The 21,244-nt window shown below is 36.5% G+C and overlaps 1 protein-coding gene across 6 annotated transcripts in view; it reads right to left on the minus strand.

Annotated features, from left to right (window-relative positions):
* Nucleotides 1-21,244, minus strand: part of GOLGA4 (golgin A4) — a 71,641-nt gene that overhangs the window by 37,064 nt on the left and 13,333 nt on the right. For 5 of the 6 annotated variants that reach the window (XM_077786181.1, XM_077786173.1, XM_077786178.1 and 2 more), the window contains exons 3-12: nucleotides 18,672-18,770; nucleotides 13,251-13,316; nucleotides 11,860-12,174; nucleotides 9,797-9,844; nucleotides 9,352-9,408; nucleotides 5,747-5,845; nucleotides 5,086-5,224; nucleotides 2,507-2,694; nucleotides 1,429-1,512; nucleotides 470-617 (exon numbers count right to left, since the gene is read on the minus strand). In XM_077786181.1, the coding sequence (XP_077642307.1) occupies nucleotides 470-617; nucleotides 1,429-1,512; nucleotides 2,507-2,694; nucleotides 5,086-5,224; nucleotides 5,747-5,845; nucleotides 9,352-9,408; nucleotides 9,797-9,844; nucleotides 11,860-12,174; nucleotides 13,251-13,316; nucleotides 18,672-18,770 (1,243 nt within the window). The remainder of the gene's footprint in view (nucleotides 1-469; nucleotides 618-1,428; nucleotides 1,513-2,506; nucleotides 2,695-5,085; nucleotides 5,225-5,746; nucleotides 5,846-9,351; nucleotides 9,409-9,796; nucleotides 9,845-11,859; nucleotides 12,175-13,250; nucleotides 13,317-18,671; nucleotides 18,771-21,244) is intronic. The other variant, XM_077786184.1, reaches the window with a different exon arrangement.

Genomic DNA, 21,244 nt, shown 5'->3' on the forward strand with positions numbered 1-21,244 from the left:
TTTCACTTAAATCAGAAATGCTTCCATTAAAATAATTGAAAGAAAATGTTTACTATGGTTATAACATTTTTACTTCTTCACAAACTCTTACACACTCACTGCTGTGTTTTCTATGTGAATCCCTGATGGCATTATAATGACAATTTATAGGTAGTTGCAAGGTTCTCTTCTTAAATTAGACCAGAAGAAGACTGTATCAATTTTTTCTCATACAAACAAGGAAGAACAGTTGCCTTTTGGAAGTTTCTTTCCTAAATCAGTTTTATTGGTAACATACGTATCAGTCAAAAGCATCCCTAAACTCTGCTCTCCAGAAGTGAAGTTAGCAATGATGGCACAGGTGACATGTAGAACAACAGAAAAAAGAGCATCTCTTAATAACCATTCCAAACAACAACTGTAGAAAAAGACCACACTGAAGCTTTCTGATGTTCAAATGTGAAAGCAAATAATCTAGGTATATTCTTACCAGCTCTTTCAGATTTTTCTTTCTGCTCTTTTAATTCCTCGCCTTTTGTAGTTATTTGTTTGATTCGAGCACGCAGTTGGGCTACCTCCTCCTCCTTCATTTCCAGTGTTTCATGCATTTGCCGCTTTGTCTCTGCAATTACCATGCCCTGTGGAAAAGGTCTTTGTGATAAAAAGCTAGCAAATAAATAGGACATATACCTGAAACAATTTCAAGCCAGGGCACAATCCTTGCCAAGAATAAACTGCAGTCTCTTATTACAAGACCAGAGATCATAAGATTTTTCTATGTCAAAAAACAGAAAATGTTAACAAAAAGAAGATAAGAATAGCAATTATTTTTAAGAGTATCCAAAATTTATCTAGTGGTGAAAAGAACTCCAGCAAACAAAGACCACCCAAAAACTTCCTACTTCTGGTACAGAAACTTTCCTTTGAAACATGGAATTTGCAAACAAACCCAAACTAAAAGCATTGTAGAGTCTGTAATTCTCCTTTGGGAATACACCATACAATGTTAGTCATGTCACTTATGACACCACCAGAAGTTACTCCAGGTAACAAGACTATGATTAAAAAAACTTCTAAGAAGCAAAAAACTGAGAACTCTTTATTGTCTATCAAAAAAGTTACTTTACTTTACTGGTATTACTTTTAAATTAATTTAATTGTATCTCATCTTCATTTGTGTTTGGGGTTTCTTTGTTTGTTTTAGAATTGGCATCAAGGAGTGTATTCAGGATATCTGCTTCATCCTAAATAATATCACGTTTCAGTGTTAAGTATAACTTAACAGACATATCTTATGGTATATATACAATAAAATTCTTAAGTAGCTTAAATTACTTGTTTATTAAAACATAGAGTAAATCATCAGACTACTAAAAGCAGCTTCTAATACCAAAAGCTAGATATTTTGTGTTTTAAACAATCTCCATCAAAACCTACAGCTTTGTTTACCTTGTCTTGTTCTAGCTGCTCAATCAAATTCTTTGCATCACGTAGCTGTGTAATCAGTTTAGTCTTCTCAGCCATGTGAAGGTCCTAAAAAAAGATCCCAACCACAAGTTGGTTGACAAACAGCTTCACTTTGGCTCTGACCCTGCACTATGCCTTGGAGGAAGAACAGAGAACACAATCAAGGGAAACTGAAGTGGGCAGTTTTAAATTACTTTTACATCTCCCAGAGGTAGGCTGCCTTATGGCTTCTGTAATAATTCAGAGATCTGAAGGTTTTTTTTAGAGCCTCCACACATGGAGGTCTGAGTTGGTAAAGTAAAACAAGAAATATGTCTAAGATTTCTGCTCTATTACCTGCACTTTGATCTCTTGAGATCCTGCCAAGAAGATCTCAGCAATGCAACATAAATTATTGTTACTAGCCATATTTTAGAAAATGTCATTAAAATACTCAAGTCTTTCAGAGATTTTTCAAACCAGACTAGTGCTCAGAGATGAAGACAGAGATGGGAATCTGATCTCTGTAACTAAAGTTAAGTACAGCTATACTTAGCACATTTTCAGATTTCATTACTATTAGCCACCTTACTTACGCTCCACACTCAGCATTAATGGCCTTAAAGGGAAAACTGAGCAATGTATTAATTTATTAGCTTTGGGATTGCACTTATGGTCACTATATTGTGATCTCCACTGCCCTGCCTTCCTTTTTTTTTTTCTGTTAATTTACATAATTAATGCCTCATTCACTATGTCTTAAAGATTTAGCTCTGCTCCACTTTTCTCACTTTACCTTCTGTCTTCTGTGTTAAGAGTCCTTTTCTCACCCCAATTTCCCACAACTACTTATTTCTAATACCATTCTGATGCTTATTTATACAGTAAGTTTTCATACCCTGCTTCACCACTCTAGAATAATTGCTGAGTGTATTCATTCAAGGTCAGTTTTGAACCTTTTTCTCCAAAAAAGTACAGGGATAGTTTGTTTCATGGTCTGCTCTAGCAATAAATTTTGGAAATACTGGAGTTCTTACTGTATTTTCATGGTTACTCATAAAGCTAAGAGCATTTTCCATACCTTCATTTTTTCCAGCTCCTGAAGCCTCTCTTCCAGCTGTTCTTGAAGTGCCTCTTTCTCATTGGTTAATTGGGCACAGCGCTCCTTATGTGACCGAATAGTCGCCTTACAACGTTGCAGCAAGTTCTCTTGGCGCTTCACCCTCTGATTAAGAGTTTCCAGTGTTTTAACAGAATCTTCATCACCCTCTATAAGACAACATACCAACATTACTATATGCATGCCATTTCCAAAATGCAGATCTGCATTCATCATTCACAATGCAGTGGGCTCACAGGTCTCTAAAGAAAATTGGGTGAAGTCTACAAAACTTCCTAGTTCCTCCTGTAAGTGCCAGAAACATTCTACACATACACATGTAAAGAGTATTTAACACCAAGTTAACTTACTAAACCCCAATTACTTTATCAGCTTCAAAATGAAGCTATTCATCAACAAGGTTTTTTACGTAATTAAAAAGTCATCATGATTTATAAACCTGCCTGCTGCTACTAACAGAATATGCAAAACTAGTGAAAAATGTGACGTAAAGCAAATCACAACTCTCAAGTGCCATGCACACAGATTCTTGCTTTCCCAAGGCCGGGTATGACATTAGTTCTCAAATACCCAGGTTGGCAATATTACGTTCAGCAGGATAAAGGTTATACTTAGTGTCTTTCTGAGTAGTACTCATAGAATCATAGACTGGTTGGAAGGGATCTTAAAAGATCATCTAGCTCCAATCTCTGCCACAGGCCGGAACACCTCACAGAACAAGTTGCTCAGAACTCCATCCAGCCTGGCCTTTAACATTTCAAAGGATGGGGCAGCCACTGCTTCTCTGGGCAACATGTTCCAGGGCCTTGACACCCTCATAGTAAAGAATTTTTCCTAATATCTATAATTTAAACCTACTCCCTCTCAGTTTGAATCACTGTATTACTAGCACATTTGGTAGTATTTTACTGTGTGCTTCTGCTATGATGCTCTGGAGGCTGCAAAGGTATATGACATTGTACTGGATTTGCATGGCCAAGCTTCAGTAGTTGAAGGGGAACTAGAGGCATGGCTTCTGCAAGGAGCTGCCAGAAAGCTGACAGAGGCTTTCTTCATGTCCAGCAGAGCCAATCCCTGGTAAAACTCCAAAGATAGATGTGCTGCTGGTCAAGGCTGGACCAATTAGAAATGGTAATGCCTCTGTGATAAAAAAAAATAAGAAATAACTAAAAAGCTATTGCACAACTGTAATTGTAGGCAAAGAAAAGCAGAGTGAGAACATATGAGGGAAACAACTCTGCAGACGTGAAGATCCATGGAGAAGGAAGAGAAGGAGATGCTCCAGGCATGGAGCTGAGATTACACTGTTGCCTATGGTGCAGAGCATGGTGAAATAGCCGTGTGCCTGCAGCCCATGAAGGACCAAGGGGATGGAGTGATCCATGTGAGAGCCACAGAGGAGACCATGAATGTCCAAGAGGAGACTGTGACCCTGTGGGACGCCCAGAGGAGAGAGGCCCACTCTGGAGTAGCCTGTCCTTCAAGAACTGAACCCTGTGGAAGAGTGACCCACGCTGTAGCAGTCTGAGGACTGTGGGATGGGTTCACATTACAGCAGTTCGCAGGGAGCTGCTGCCCATGAGATGGACTCATGCTCGAGAAGTTCTTGGAGAATGTCTCCTGTGGGAGGGACCCCATGGTGGAGCAGGGGAAGCACTCCTCTCCCTGAGCAGCAGATGAAACCCAGGTGGTGAACTGACTATAAACCCTGATTCCCTGCCCCTCTGGGGAAAGAGGTAAAGCTGGGAAGGGGTGGGGGGGGAGAGGTGTTTTTAAGGTTTTATTTTACTTCTTATTATCCTGCTTTGATTTTATTAGTAATAAATTTGCTCTAATTCAAGCCTGTTTGGAAATGACAGTATTTAGTAAGGGATCTCTCCTAGGCCTTATTCCAACTCATGAACGCTTCTTTAAATTTTCTCTCCTCTGTCCAGCTGTGAAGCAGAGTGAGAGAGCTGCTTTGGTGGATGCCTGGCACACTACAGTCCAGAGGCAGACTCACACACAGAAAACATCTTCAATCACAGTTTTTCATTATTGACTAAGTGATCCAAAAACCGTGGCACTGGATAAGAACATCTCTCACCTAACACTTCCTATCATCCCTACATATAAAAACCATAGCAGATGCTGAACAAATAAAATTTCAAGATGTATGTTCACCTCTGTCTTAACTCTACCTTTTATGAAGGGTACCAATGAAAAACACTTTTATTATGTCCCCTTTTTTCTGGCATTATAATGTCTCTTGCTCAGTAATCAAATATATACAATATTGAGAATTCCACTAATTTAAACCTCCAGATGTGAGGAACACTCAGATTATTCAATAGCAGGAATATCAAAATTGATCTTTATTTTAGTTTCCTAAAAGGAAACTCTCCTCTAGCTGCTGGATGGTTTTCAAAACAATTGTCTTCTTCTAGAAAATATATCCTTACTATGACATGGTCAGCCCTAAATACTGTTACTCCATCATAAATAACAACAGGTTTATTCCCCAAAATGTAAGGTCTCTGGAAAAAAGCCACATAACCTACCATTACTTCCTGGTTCCACAATACTTTCTGCACTGACTTCTTTCATTGGACTTTGAACTTCTGGTTCTGATTGGACATTTTGATCAGGCAATTCAGTGCCCATCTGACCATTCTGTAACCTCTGTTTCAGCAACGACACCTAAACAAAATGTTCTTTTTGTTAAAAAAATCCAAGGATTCAAAGTAGAAAATTTTTTAACCTTCAAAATTAGAAAGATTTAAATTAACATTGATATTAGCAAGTAGAAAAAGGAGAAATCTGAGATTTTTACCATTTTTCAAGTCAGAATTATGCTTCCAATTAACAAAAGTAAAATTACTATAGGTAGAGAAACAAAGACCAATTAAGCAAAATACATGAATTTTGCAAAAGCAAATTTAGGTCAGACATCTGCTAATGTTGATGTCTTGATAACAAAACATCACAAAGGTGTTTAAGTGCAAATCAGCCAATCCTATTTAACATGAGGGAGATTTTTACAAAGGTATCCTCTACAACAAAGACACACTTAATTTCTAGAAAATCCTAAATTCACAAGATGCTTTTCAACTTCAGAGCAATTATAATAAAACACGGATATGCATTATAGGAAATATAAAGCCAAAAAGAAAAGGTAAGAGGGGTAGTTTTAAACAACATCTGCTGGGTAAATTATTTTACCTGAGTTTGCAGGACACTAATTAGTTGATCCTTTTCTTCTAAGGAAGCATCAAATTCCTCTTGGAGATGTTTCTTAGCTTGTTGATCCATCTGGAGCTCCTGATAATACAAACACATCTCAAATAAATGTGAACTCAAAAGACTTATAAAAATATTATGAAATAACATCTAAAATATACCTTTCATAGTTGTGATCCCAAAAGACAACCCTGAAGTACTTTTTTTTTTTTTTTTTTTTTACTATACAACATTCCACACAATATAGAAAGAACATCCAATTTATAATACCAGGATTAAACCAGCAAGCATCTAGATTTGATGGAAAATTATCAAGGATTCTTTTTCCTAAAAGGATGTTTGTATAGGGTGCATTTCAAGCCTGCTCCTGAAAAACTCTCTTCCATACACTCATTTCTCCTGGAAGCTGAAGACTGCACTTTGGAAGATTCTTCATTTTGCCACTAGCATAAGACAACATAAAGAGCACAAATATAAAATTCATTATGTTCATTCAATATGCCACCATTCTAAAATGACAAATGCCATGTATAAGAGAAGAAAATTGGTCTTTTTATTCCACAAATATGTCTCAAATGAGAAAGACAGAGAATGACAAATAATTCAAATAATTTAAGTATGTGGCTTTACTTGATACTTACATGCATTTGTTTGGCTGAATGCTCTTAGAAGCTTGTAGATATTGCCTAAATTCTTTAGTAATATCTACAGAGTCTTATATTTTCTGAAGGAGTTCTTTTTAATTACTTCCTATGCTTTTAAAGTTTAAACATTCAAATCATTAAATAATTATTATTCTAATAGGAAATAAATGTACCTAAATTAATTCACATCTAACTGCTTATTCAGAGAACCAGAACCACATACACATCATGCATGCACTGCATGTATTTTCAGAAACTTTTTAATCTTTTTTATTTATGTATTTATTTCATCCATATATATCTTCCCCATGATTTACCTCAGGAAAGGAATGCTTCTATTACTGTTATTCTGCAAAGATCACTTGTATAAAAGCAATCACCACCCATAAACGTGAGTTTCATTACCCAGGCAAAGACAGAGGATGACAGAAAGACAAATAATGAAAAAGCAAATAAGACAAAACAGAGCACTGCATGCTTCCTGCATTGCTTTCCTCCAACTCTAAGTCTTATTTTTATGCTGTCTTGCTGTCTATCCCTTACCTCCAACAGTGAATACCCTGCCACAGATGAGGCTGATACCGGCTTTGAAAACCACTGCTGTAAGAGCTGAGCCTGCCCTACTATGCACAGGCACGATGGTGAGGGAAAGCATCACTGCAAAAAACATTACTCTCTTCCCAACTACACCCGCTTTTTAACACTGATTGCCTCATGTTCCCAGCAATTACTGATCACACTTCTGCCCTGTGCTTCTGAGCTTTAGAAGTAATTCCTTTCAAACAAAGCAAAGCAGGCCAGTGTAAGAACAAGTAAATGGTCCTCTTTGGATCTCAGAGTCCCTTCTGATCCTTTTCTGTGAAAGAGAGCACTGAAGAATACTTTAAGACTGGTTTTGAGGAATTACTCCTAACAGGAGGAAACTAAGGTAAGGAAAACCACATTTATTTCTAAGGACTGTGCCACACTGTTAATTTAGCCTCAAAAGAAGATCAGTTTACTCATACACGGCCCTCTTAGAAGAAACTTGCCTGATTCAACATATTTATGGGAAAAATTGATTGTATTATGAAGAAAAATATTATTAAAATTAATTTCTAATAACAAATTACTACATCAATGAATGAACTACTTTGGACCATGTTAAGCTTCCACAATGGAAATATACCATTTTATCTGTAATTTTTCCTTTGTTGTGCGTTTTACCTAATGCTGCAACACCTGGGCTTCCAAAGGATCAGAAAAACACTTTTTGAAGTGTATCAATTAATGAAAAAGAATTTCAGTGTTAGATTTGAAGGAATATTTAAATTTACAAGATTGGTAAGAATGAAATTAAATTTTACATAAAATATACATATACAGATGTATATATATAAAACAGAAATATATGTGTAATTTATCTACATTTATGAATCACAAAGACTTATGACAGAAGTCAAGAATAAAATGCACATGGTCCAACTCTATCACATGCCAAAGATTTAACTGTGTTCCACATTTGCCTTCCTGACTTCAACAAGTAGCAATAAACTGGAAAACCAATCCTACAGGAGCATGCAGATATGGACCTAACTCAGAAAAAGCTTTTTCATTTGACCTTGTAGTGATCTGGAAAAGATACAACCTTGGCAAGCCAATTCTGACAGGAAAGCAACGTTTTTTCCCTCCTATGCACTGACAGTTTAGCTTAGGACATTGTGACAGTTCAGACACAGTCTATAGCTCAGATAAACATGGTACTTCCAGCACTGACTCACTGTTCTCAGCTGCTGGGGCAGAAGCAGCACAGATGTGAACGAAAATGCTATCCCACTAGCACACACACAATTCACAGCATGCTCACCTGAATTACTCTCCGGATCGCTGAAGAACGCCCTGCCAATTAACCTCCCTTGAAATGACTGGCTGCCTGACTAGTCACAGGGATAGATCCTTGTGGGTGAGCTTGAGCCTTGAGTATGCACATGGCCAGAGGCTCACAGTCGCCATTCCTCATTATGAAGGGGACAGGTCCGGCCCCTGCCTGTGGGCAAAACACCCAACTGCCTGGACTGAGTCTGCCTTCAGACAAAGGTGGGACCTCACCATGGCCTAATGGCTCCTGCAACCTCCATGCCAGCGCTGCTGCTCAGCATTGCATATGCCAGAAGGTGTGCAGTCATAAGACAAAGCCTGTGAGTTTGGGCTAAATAGAACCCAGCTCTTCAGCAACATAAGAACACAGAGGCCCTTGCACACCCATCTCCAAATCTGGTGTTGCACTAGCTCCTGAGGCAATAAGACAGCTTCAGCTTCACATTGTGCTTCATCAGGGTTTGACAGTAGGGCATTTTTGATTTTACCCTTTTAATCTGTTCTGCCCCATCATCTATACTTGTTTTTTAACTCTATTGTGTTTATTATCAATACCAAATACACTAGTGCATCACCTTTTAATTTCACTATAACCTAAGGAGGCAAATCATAACACAACCTACTTGACTTTATGATTGAAACCAAACTATAGTAAAATCCGTAAAACAATGTAAGTATTACAACTGAGATACAGAATATTTTTTTTTTATTATCCTGGTTTTTTAATAGTCATTGAAATCCTTACAGAAATGTGCCTGTTACTTGTGTTTGCCTGAATTAGTATTTGTCATTAATAGAAGAGTAACAAATTGCACAGAGACATCTATGGCTGGGCCCAAGAATTCTGCAAGAACCACACACACTTTCACAGTGAACAAGAGAAGTAGTTCAGTTGGTGATGCACTGCTCTGTCTTAAGAGTATAGCAATAAGCTGCTGAATGGGAAGCAAGCCAGAGGAGTAACCCCATACAAACAAGAAGAACAAAAAAGAGAAAATATTTTATGATCAAAAAAGTCAAAAGCTAGGCAGAAAAAGATCTATAGGTGTGATATAAAGTAACCATGAAATCAATAAAGGAAATTACCTCTCTCAGTTCTCCAATTCTGCGAAGTGCTTTATCCTGGCTTTGACTCAGAATGCTCTTAAGAAAAATGGAAGAATAAAGATCAGGTGTATTAAATCTAATTTTTTAATTGATAAATAAATTCAAAAAATCCACAAATGTAATTGTTTGTTTTTCTTTCAAGTCATGCTTGATATGCAAGTATTGTCATAAACTTCTAAGTGTGGGTTGGGAACCTGTCACTCTATCACCTGAAGTTAGCTGATGCAACAGAAAAGGCTGGACTACAATACTTCACAGTTATTTTGGCAAATTAATTTTACCTTGGTTTCCTTAGAAATGCCAGCTAAGAAATCATCATCTGTTACATACTCACAATACACTGAAAACTAAATCTGTATTGTCACTACACATTTTAAGATTGGAAAAAGCATGCAGGTAAGAGAGCATGAGAAGTAATGTTTACCTGTAGCTTCTTCTTTTCCCGCTGGATAACTTGATAAGCAGACACTAGCTAAAATACACAAATAGGATATAAAGTTGATAATACATCTGCATATACCCATCAAAATAATTTCCTTAGTTGTATCACTACCTGCATTTTCAAACTCTTTGCTCCACTTGAGAACTTTCTTTTGATATAAATGTACTTAAATTTTCTTAATGTTTTCTTTTCCCATCTACAAAATATCTCCAATGTGTTAAAAAATGCAAGCCTACATGACAAAACAATGATGTTACTCAGCATTCATACACAGTTTTCCCTTCCCTGAGACGGCATACCACACACCATCCTTCAACACAGGGGGTCAAACACAATAGTATCAGAAAGCTACATCCCAGACAGCTACCCCACACGGGTGACCACTTGTAAGAGTACATGTCCCAGGGAGATTAAGCAAAAATAATTTTACAAAAAGCCTGCATTAAAAAATACATTTCTAAATTTTACAAATTTTACAAAAAAAGGTGTAATGTTCTCATCCCATATGCTTTACATATATCCAGCAAAGACAGATTGAAAGTAGACAGTATTTCATTTCTCACTGTAAACTGATAAAGGCAATAACAGCAAAACTTAGTTTACTTAAATATTTGATTACAACTGCCAAGTAGCACTATGCTGAAGAAGCATAATAGCATTTAGAACTAGAACACTGTTTTCAAATTGATAAAAAAATTTAAGAAAAACAAATCTAAAACATCAAAATGAGAAAGTCAAAATATATCTTCAAATTCTAATTCAAAACAAACTATTTTCAGAATTCAACATTAATTTTAATTTCAAAGTGATATATATTTTGCCTTTATAAGAAAATCAAAACTGCTATGGGGTGTTTCCTTTACCATATTCTTGAGATGTTAACTTTGTATCTTACTTTAAGAGGGAAAAAATATTTCTGCCTTAATTACTCATTATATATTGCAACAAGTTTCTTCCAAGTTCCAGCAAAACAATTATTTTCAATTGAACTGAAGAAACTCACAAAGCCCGAGAAAAGCCCAAGCCTTTCTGACAGAAAGATGGACTTGGTGGACAGATTACACTAATAAAAAAAAAAAAAGCCCAAACAACCAAAAAAAGCACTAGAACAAATTCACAAACTGAAGAATTTTCATTTTAGCAAGTACTATTTACATAAACTTTTAAAAATTACTTATTACACTAGCTGGAAGTGAAGGAAAAATTACTGTGAGACAACTGCTTTTTAAGGCATATGCTGAACACTGCAGTCATTGTATACATATTTTAGATTTCAGAGATTTTGACAGAAGTCTGCACAGGAATTTTTGTATTAGAGGGCAGCAAACATTAAAAGAACTGTAAAAAAACAGTACAAACATCCAGTTTTAAATACAACACACACTTAAAAAACAATTAAAAAACCCAAACAAAACCCCAAAACTAATTACAAAACCCAATACCAAAACACCACCTTCTGTTTGACAGCTTTACCTTGACCAGTAATTTGGAAAATGAGAAGTGATACTACTTTTATAATTGGTTTTCACTAAAATATCCCAAAAAAAATGAGATCTTTGAATTAAGTCCTCCCAGGGAATACCTAGAAATTATAAAGAATAGAACTTGTTTCCTGAAAACAAAATGCTTGCCTACTGTACATGGACAGAATATACACTGTGCATTTCAAAAACAAGTTGGAAAAATTGCTGTCATGAGAGTACGAGTCATGCTCATCTCTGTAGTGATCTTCACCCCCACTAGATACTTTCACCTGAAATTTTAAAAGGCCTGCTCTGTGTGAGTAACCACTAATTAACCTCTACTGCTGGCATCAGGAAATTATTTACAAACAAAAGAAGAAAAACATTTTCATGTTTTATTAGCAGAAAAACATTTGATGTTTTTAGGTCAAAAAGAACTAGATTTAGAATAATTTAACATGTTAGTTGTGAGTTGAAACATTTGCTCCAAATAGGAAAACAAAAAGAGTGTCCACTGCTGCAGTATGTGTTAGCCTAATCTCTTTCCCCTTTCTGCATAGCTAAATCAGTCACATTGCCTACCTCTGAATATTTTCCCCTATAGTTGCCTAAACTGCGCTCCATTCTGCGCAGACGCTGCAGCAGCTGCTCTTTGCTGAAGGTGTCCGTATTTCCAAGAGGCTCTTCAGTTTCGCTTTCAATGTCAGAAGGTGAATCAAAGGTGGGACTGAAGGCTTCCAAGTCTAGTCGGTTCAGTGAGTCTCTTGAAGAACTTCGGACTAGGGACTCTTTAGAAGAAGAGCGAAATAGGGTCTCTTTTACTGGGCTTCGAAATAAAGACTCCATGGAGGGAACTCGAAGCTGAAGCTTCTGGGCAAAAGACTGACTGTCACTTTGCTGCAAAAATTGAAATAAAGTAATTATTTCTGCACTGCTTTTAGGCAGACAGACACACTAAAGTCCAGGAAAGAGACTTGACCTGTGCAAAGAAACTACTGCTGTCTAACACATGCATGACACCTAATAGCTGCTACTCCCTTAAAAGAATCATCTCCTTTTATAGGAAAAACAAGCATGCAACTACCAGATGTGCACAATTTCAGACAGCACCTGAATCTAATAAACTACAGCTCTGATTTAAACTTTTAGGAGAATACATTTCTGTGTAAAAAGTGAGGAATGTGTAGCTAATATAAATAGTTATTTACTATTGTCTTAAACTTGAAAAATATAACTGACTCACTTTTTAGTGTATTACACAGAAGACGCTATTTATCTCAAAGATATATAGATACTTTCCTATGATAAAGGGAACAAATTAATGGTAGAAATCCTTGTAGAACTAATAATAGTTCTAGCAAGCCATCTTGAACAATCCTTATTTTTATTTTAAATTACTTTACAAATTTTACATAGAACAAAATTATTGATTTATGCAGCTATAGCACTTATTTCATTCTATACCAAAAGATTCTGTGCTGTGGTAACCTTTACTGCTGGTGCTACAGAAATGATGTGAAAGCATTACTGCACGATGTTGGGAGTCACGTGCCAGAAGCCACCGCTAATCCCATTTCAGTAAGCTAAATGTTTCCCTGAGTCATATTAAAAAATTACCTACATCTTAATCACTAGTAACAAGACTTTTAGCCTATTAGCTCTTTCCTTTCAGCTTTCCAGATATGGAATAGGCCCTCTACTTTAAAAAGTGAGTTTAATGCTGTGCAACAAGATGCATCTCAATGCTGGAAGTCTGCTAACCAGTCCTTACAAAAAGAAAAGCTCCACATACCAGTGACAATACTTAATACCATACTTGTGTGTGGGATTACACACAAACAAAGTATCTGAGTATTCTGACAGGCAACTACTTATCCCTACTTCAGCATGAAGAGAAACACTGGGTACTTAAACCAATGTAACAGACAACACAGCAGTGAAGGAGGAAACAAACCCCCATGCCCTCCACATACCTGTGGAGAGACAGGTTCACTTCCATTGTTTTCTGTGGATCCAGGAAGTGGCTGTTTGTTCAAGTTCTACAGGAGGTAAAAACAACTGTTAGAAAAAACAGAGTACAAGGGCCGTAATTCAGTGATTCCAAGAAACGGCATCAGTGCTTTTTTCTTTGCCTGTGTTTTTAGTACTTTCTTTAGAAAGCTTATTAAGATGTCTTCATGCAAACAAGCTAGATTGTTAAATTCAAAACAGATTGCTGCAGTATACAGAACTACAAAGCAGCTATGTGTGCATGGATTAGTATGAGACATCTGCAAATATGGACATCTCCAATTAAGTAAGCCATAATGATTATTTATATAACATTTATGGACAAATAAAAGACACACCAAAAAGACACAATTATTGCAGGGAAAAGTCTAATTGATTACTAGAATTTACAGCCAATATGAGTAAGAGTTGGCTGTAACACCATCTTTCTCTGTTTCACTGCATTGGAGGGGGCAGAAACTATCTGGAAAAGTAGTGCTGGTAACAAACTGTTCATAACTCCAACAAGCATGGAAAGAAAATTAGACTTTCAGAAAATATATCTTTAACAAAACTTCTGCATTCCCAAAGAAAGGAAAACAAAAGACACAAAAAACATTTAAAAACCTCACCCAAAACAACAAAACCAATACAACAAAAAACAATAATCTGGAGTTGGTTGGTTGTTTGGTTTGGGTTTTAGGGTTTTTTTTATTGGTTTTGGTTTTCTTTTACAGAGTTTAGACATTTCTGTTGCTATTTCTGTCTATCCCGCCTTTCCTGTGTCCTATGTTTAGGTGTTTGCTAATCCAGTCCTAATTTTCAGGAAGGATAACCCTGGAAACTACAGGTCTCTTAAGTCTCACTTCATTAACTGGTAAAATTATGGAAATTATTTTTCTGGGAGTTATTAAAAAGCAACTTCAAGACAGAGCAATCCTTGGTCACAACCAGTAATGGGCTCACAAGGGGACACTTCTGCTTGCTAAATCTGATTTCCTTTTATTATAAGGACACTAGAGAGTAGCACCACAGAAAGGGACCTGAGGGTCCTGGCTGGATATGAGTCAGCAGTACCCTGGCAGCCAGGAGAGCCAACTGTGTCCTGGGTGCATCAGGCACAGCATCACCAGCTGAGCAAGGAAGGGGATTGTCCCACTCTGCTCTGCTGCAGCATCATCTCGAGTCCTGCATGCAGTTTTGGGTGCCACAATATAAGATACAAAGCTATTAGAGAGCATCCAAAGAAGGGCTATAGATGATGAAGCTCCTTGAGGGGAAGCTGTACAAGCAGCAGCTGAGCAAGCACTTAGCTTGCTCATTGTGGAGGAGACAGAGGGGAGACCTCAGAGCAGTTTACAATTTCTTCATGAGGGGATGTGGAGGGGCAGGAGCTGTGGTGACCAGCGACAGGACTCAAGAACGGCATGAAGCTCTGTCAGGGAAGATTATGTTGGATATTAGAATAAGGTTCTTTACTGAGAGGGTAGTTGAGCAGTGGAAGAGGTTCCCCACATTAACTGGTCCCACCATCAAGCCTCTCTGAGTTCAAGAAGTGACTGGACAACACTCTCAGGAACATGGTTTGATTCTTTGGGCTGTACTGTGCAGGGACAGGAGTAGGACTTGGGTCGATCTTGTGGGTCCTGTCCAACTCAGAATATTTTATGATTCTAACTTACACAAATCCAGATGTTTTTTGCTGTATAAATCCACTCCAACTGAATTAGCAGAATATGCTAGAAGCCATCTCGGACATGGATTTTTTTCAACAGAAGTGAAACACTGAGCCATATCAAACAAAATATGGGTAAATTCACCTAAGAGCAGCGTAACTCTTAACTTTTAATCAAGCTGTACCCTGACAGTTACATGCAAGCTCCAAAATCTAAGGTGTACATAGAACTGAAATCTCAATCACAATCACCCTTGTAAATATATCTCCTACATGATCACACTCACAGCTTCTACTCTGGATATGCCAATAAGCATACCTAAATGCTAATGTGGCAAAGGAATGATAAAAGAGCTTCAAAAAGATCTGACATACAGCAAATTTGAGGTAGTACAGAAATAACACCCAACAAAGAGAAATCCAAATAGTTAAGGAAACCAGAGAACAGAGCAGTTACCCATATGCAGACAAAACAAAACGAGCCATACAAGAAGTCTGGATTTGGAAACTGTACTTCACCTAGCTTGAACAAAATCTGTATTCTGCTTCAGAACACTGTCCTGTGGCAATGGATTTGCTTCTAGTGGATTAACAGTTTTTATGGGTTTTAAACTGCAGCATTCTACACTGTATTCTTGGCTCCATTACCTGTTCTTGTTTTTTCTCGTAACAGGAAAAGTTAATAATAAGATAACTAAAATAAAAAAATCTTTTGCTTTATAATTTACAAAGCATCTGCTGTGCTCCTATAGGACTGACAACAGAGGAAGACAAACACTTTATCAAGACATCACAAAGAGTGATTGGACATTGGAATGGGCTGCCCAGGGAGGTGGTGGTGTTACTATCTCTGGAAATATTTAAGAAAAGACTGGATATGGCACTTAGTGGCATGTCTAGTTGGCAAGGTGGTGTTAGGTCATAGGTTGGACACTATGATCACAGAGGTCTTTTCCAACCTACTTAATTCTGTGATTCTGTGACTTACAAACTAAATACACTTTTTTCAAAAATCATGTATTCTGATACACACAAAAAAGAGTTAAAGGAAACTCTGGAGGGTTTGTACATGTAATTTGTAAGTATAATTTACTATTTAACATCTGTTTTAAAACACAAGATTAGGTAGATTTATTAAATTTAATAAGGTTTTTATTAATATAAAACCCATGGATGCTGTTTGTTTCTGTGAAGATGCTTTAAAAAGTTGCCATTTAAGGACCTAAAAAGATCCTTAAAAATGTAACTTCACAGCTAAACTAGTGCTGACACTTTTAAAAGTTTCCTACTCATTATGCAGGCATCTTTGTATGCAATCTATGAGAACAAAAGAACCCACATTTGGGGTTACACTTTCTATTGGCATAAATAATAAAAGGGATACACTAGCAATCTTCCTTATAAAAAATGGACCACCATAGGTATCTGGCTGCTGAAAGGCTACATCACTGTGCTCTAGGGCAAAGGATTGTATTTGGGTATCTACACACTGAATGGTAAGCATGAATGGATGTTGCTATATAAGTACAGATCCAAGAAGCTTTGAAAAGCTTAAAAGCCCTAACCTTTCATAAGCCTGAAGAGAGCTGTCAGCAAAATTAGACTCACAGAGCACAAGCAGCCACTTTGAAAGTGTTAAAACCAGCAGTTACATCAGGGTTTCTGGAGACCAGTCAAAGCTTTTCCTCCACAAACTCATCGAACATAACACCCATATCTCTATCCAAAGACAGCTATAATTGCAATCTTTAACAAAAAAGTTGCTTTTTATTATGAAGATGTATAAATCAGAGTTCAGTTTCAACTGGAGCACATTAGGATGTTCCAATAACTTTTGTGTCAACTTACTTCCCTATTTCTGAAATGCAAAATCATACTTTTTTTCTTAAAGGTATAAATAGATTAACAAGCATGACAAGTGAAAGCTTAAATGTTTTTATTTAGAAATATTTTACTGCTTTTAATAGTAATACTTTCTCTAGTATTCCAAAACTGAGTAATTATGAAGGGAGAAAGGAAGGCGAGCTTAATGTTTTCTTCCCTTATTTTCCTTTTATATTTTCTTAAAAAAACCCAACTCACTGTGTCCAAGAATATTTTTAACTGTTTCTTCATGTTCTTCATGCACAAAACCTTTGTGGCTCAGCTAGTAAAGAGTTTATACTAACTTCATCTATGCTAAAAAAATCCACAGTTGCAGTCACTTCTCTATGCCGTTCACTCTCAGATCACATATACAGATAAAATACTGTTTTCTTTCAGCAGAATATGCATTAGTGTGTGATGGTGAAACTTTCATCCCCTGTATTTTTACTGTATCTAGGTTTTGTAAACATGTTTTTTTTAATCAGTTATCCTATTCTCTATAAACTTTCCAATAATTTTTTCCTCTCCCAGTTCTTATTGTGAGTACTGCTCTAGAATTTTCAAGAAGTCCAGAGAACAAAATGAGTTTTACAGGTAACATTAATACACACTGGTAACACATTAACAATAATTGTTTCATTTCTGAAAACTTGCATATAAATATGTGAGCCAGTAAATATGCCGCTGAAGTACATACTAAAAGGTCATATAAAGACAACGTTGGAGCACTCACACAAACAGTTATGTGAAATGAATTTTTTTTGAGATAATCCTGTTGTATAGTGAAAAATAACAAAGGTTACTTAAATTGCAGTGAATCTTTAAATAATGATTGCTGGACCTGGAATATGGGCAGAATACACTTTACAGGGACCACCATTTTAATCATTGTTTCTGTCCAATCTTGTTTAGCTTGAGAGAGACAAGTCCAGCACAAGTGTATTGTGCTATGGTGTATATGTGCTAAATTTTGATCCTGTTATAACTTTCAGTGACTGGTCACTTTTAACCACGAGCAGGAAAAGAGTACTTACAAAGTAATAATGAAGTATCACGATAAGCTGGGATTCTAAAAACTACTGTGCTTTAAACCACTTATGGACTTGGGAATGCCATGCCTCTAAAGCATGTGAAAAATGCCATTCCTGTCCTGTGCCAATAAGAACACAGTTTCCATGTACCTATATCAGAAAGCAGAAGTCTGACTTCCTCCCTCTGCCGGCTTCCTTTTCTTCACTTCTTGTCTCCTCTCACTGAGCTTCTCCATTTATATATAGTGAAGACAACATTTCCAGGCAAAGAAGCATGTATTTCAAGTAAAATCTAATTATTAAAAAAAGCCTATTCATCCTCACAACAAGAACTGCCAGATTATCAACTAGATGTAGATTAATTTATGTGTCTATGTGAAATAATTATGTCCTGCTACCATTAGAAGTAAATTACATGCTACACTTCACCATATACATCAAATAGCATGTAAGTTTACACATAACCAATCCCACATGGATAATTCTATCAGTTTATCTTGAAATACATACAGACATACATAAATATGAAGAGAAAATTTCTATGCAACACACATACAAACTCATGCAACAGTTATTTAAATTTGTGTATTGTTGCCTGTATAAGAAAAAATATGTTAATTTTTTAATGTTACAAATAAATTCACATCATACCAGCATTAACAGGCAGGAACTATCAGCTACTACCTCTGTGAAATTTAGTGCATGGTTAGCAACAAGATAGTTAAGGCAAAAGTCTTTGTGAGAACAAGCCACAAGCAAGTAAGTTTGCCTTCTAGTACATTACTCTCCTCCACCTGCTAAAGGCATCACTAAGAGGGGTGGGGAGGACTCACCACACCGTCATTCTGTGGCTTAGGTTGTTTGGTGGGATCCAAAGCAAAGATAGTATACTCAGACAGAAAAGCAGGTTCTGCTATCATCCCAGCTAACAGCTGTTATTCAATGCAAAAAGGAGGAAAATGAAAATAAATCGAGCAATAAGGAAAATTGCAAAATTTTACTTAATTTTTCCATGCTATTAAAAACATAACAAAACAATACAGAAGTTTATGAGACAACCAATATTGATAAAGGGAGGATGTAACCAGAAAATATGCACTAGATCATTTTAGAACAGCAAAAATACAGTTTTGATTAAAACGTCTTTAGAACAAAAGAAGCATACTATTTAAAAGAACCCAGTTTAGCCCAAGATAAAAATAATGTTTCGGGCATTGCTATTTTAATTTTTTTTAACTTCGGTGGATGAGTTGTCTTCATATATCACTGAGCCCTATTTGCTCTCAGTTATTCATTAACAACTCATTATTCTAAAAATCCCATCAGTATTTCAATTATATATAACCTAAAATGCTTGCTTTTGACTATTTATTATCTGATGCTTTTATACACTAGAATGCTGTCTACATTTTAAAAATTTCCTTACAATTTTTTAAAACTACTAGCAGACTATTTTGTAAAAATATCATAAGCTGAATTTGACCATTTTATCAAGTCAATATCTAAGAAAATATATAAATTCTTAGAGGTGAAAACATGAAGCCAAGAGACTGGAATTTGAATTAAAATTGGACAGATACATGTAATGCAATGCAATCTAATGCATTTAGGATGCTGTAACTGACAGACAAAAATATTCCTCTCATGATTATACTCACATACCTACGTTCAAGGTTCAACTTCCTTACAGCTTGTGATTTCGGAATTGTACTGATTGCTGACTGAACCAAACTAAATAAAACAAAATTGTTCTGAAATTATGAGACAAACTCCTCTATAAAGTTACTAAACAGTACTTTTAGGAATCAAATACTAATATAAGTTAGGAATTTAAATTACTTTTTTTTGGTGATGATTACATTTATTCCAGTGCTGTAGCAGATTAATTTCATAAATTCAAATTGAGAGAAAGATTTTCACAGCTAAGATCGGAAAGGCTACAAGACTTTGAATGTACGTTTGCCAAACCCTTCATGACTTTGAATTTATGTGCACCAAACCCTTTCATTAAATGCAAGAAGTGGTAAGATGTTCTGTGAGAGCCATATACAATAAATAGCCTCAGATTTGCCAATAACTATTTGCCAACAAAACTGAAATTTCTCACTTTTAAGTTACTGCAAAAATGAGCTGCGAATAAAAAAGATGGTCACACTTCTCATGCTCTCCATCTTCTTCACTCCCCCAGAGCCTCAACACAGTTGCCCTGTGCATTCACTGTGGTAGCAACACCACATTGTTTGTTGTTCTCTTCTCTCTGCCTCTTAGAAGTATAATTCTTAAGAATAAAATGTGCAAAAGCTCCTCATACATACATATATATATATATCTAAATGTGTGTGTGCGCGTGTGTGTATATATATATATGTGTATGTGTATATGTATGTATGTATATGGGTGTATATATATATATATATTCATACCAGTACATAAAACCCACCTACTTTTATTCCTCCTCTGAGCTTTCAGAAAATACAAAAATAAGGAAATTGACAAAACTGACAAGTGATAATGGTTCCAGAAAATCTTCATCAACTGCTGATGTGAATTGTTGATATAAATTCTTGCTTCTCTTGAAAAGGCTTATGTCAATAAAAGGCATGCACTATATATAAACAAGTGTACAAACATACAGCAGCAATAATACAAGCAAGCCTGACAGCCTGCTCTGCCCTGGGAGCAGCTCTAGGTTAGTGATGGGATTTTACCCTCGTGGAAGTTGCCCGCAACCATCTGGCAGGGGGAAAGAGAAAGCCACAGCCCCCCCACCTTCACACTTTGATCCCGGCGTGCTGCTGCTGAGTTCTGGCCTGGCTTATTAGATTTGAGTCGCTTGCCCTGGCTGCTATCTAAAGCACCAAGCTCGACTAGGGGTCAGGTGACTATTTGAAAAGGTCAGGTGTGATGGAAATTTTTCAGTTCTTCAGTCTTCTCTCCAGTGAGAGAAAGGAACAAGATACAAGCATGTAAAAGAGAAACATAAAGACATCGAAGTCAGTGAGGAAGAAGTTAAGTCCAGGTGAGAAGAGTGAGGAGATGCTTTTTTTTAGAGCTGAAATCCTCTTGTAAGCTATAGAGAAAAGACTCTTTTTTTCTTTATAATACATGAAACTATAAGGAGATTAAAGTGTTCAAACCAATATTGAGCAAAAGCCTCCATGCTAAGATAGGCAGATGTCAAAATAGCTGCAATCCCATGAGAAGTTTAAACAGAAGAAGAGCAGTCCTCTGCTTCCAGAAGATCTCTGTTCCCAGAGATGAAGATGATTTTAGAAATAGACAATGAGGTTTAAACAGCTCATCTTTAAAACCATACCCCACAAGACAACATTGCCCATTGACAAGCTGTAGGAAAGCTTGTAGAAATGGGAAAGGTTTCGCAATGGCAGGGTTCCCTGGCCAGTTG

The sequence above is a fragment of the Lonchura striata genome, chromosome 1 (assembly GCF_046129695.1).
Source record: "Lonchura striata isolate bLonStr1 chromosome 1, bLonStr1.mat, whole genome shotgun sequence".
Taxonomy (NCBI): Eukaryota; Metazoa; Chordata; class Aves; order Passeriformes; family Estrildidae; genus Lonchura; species Lonchura striata.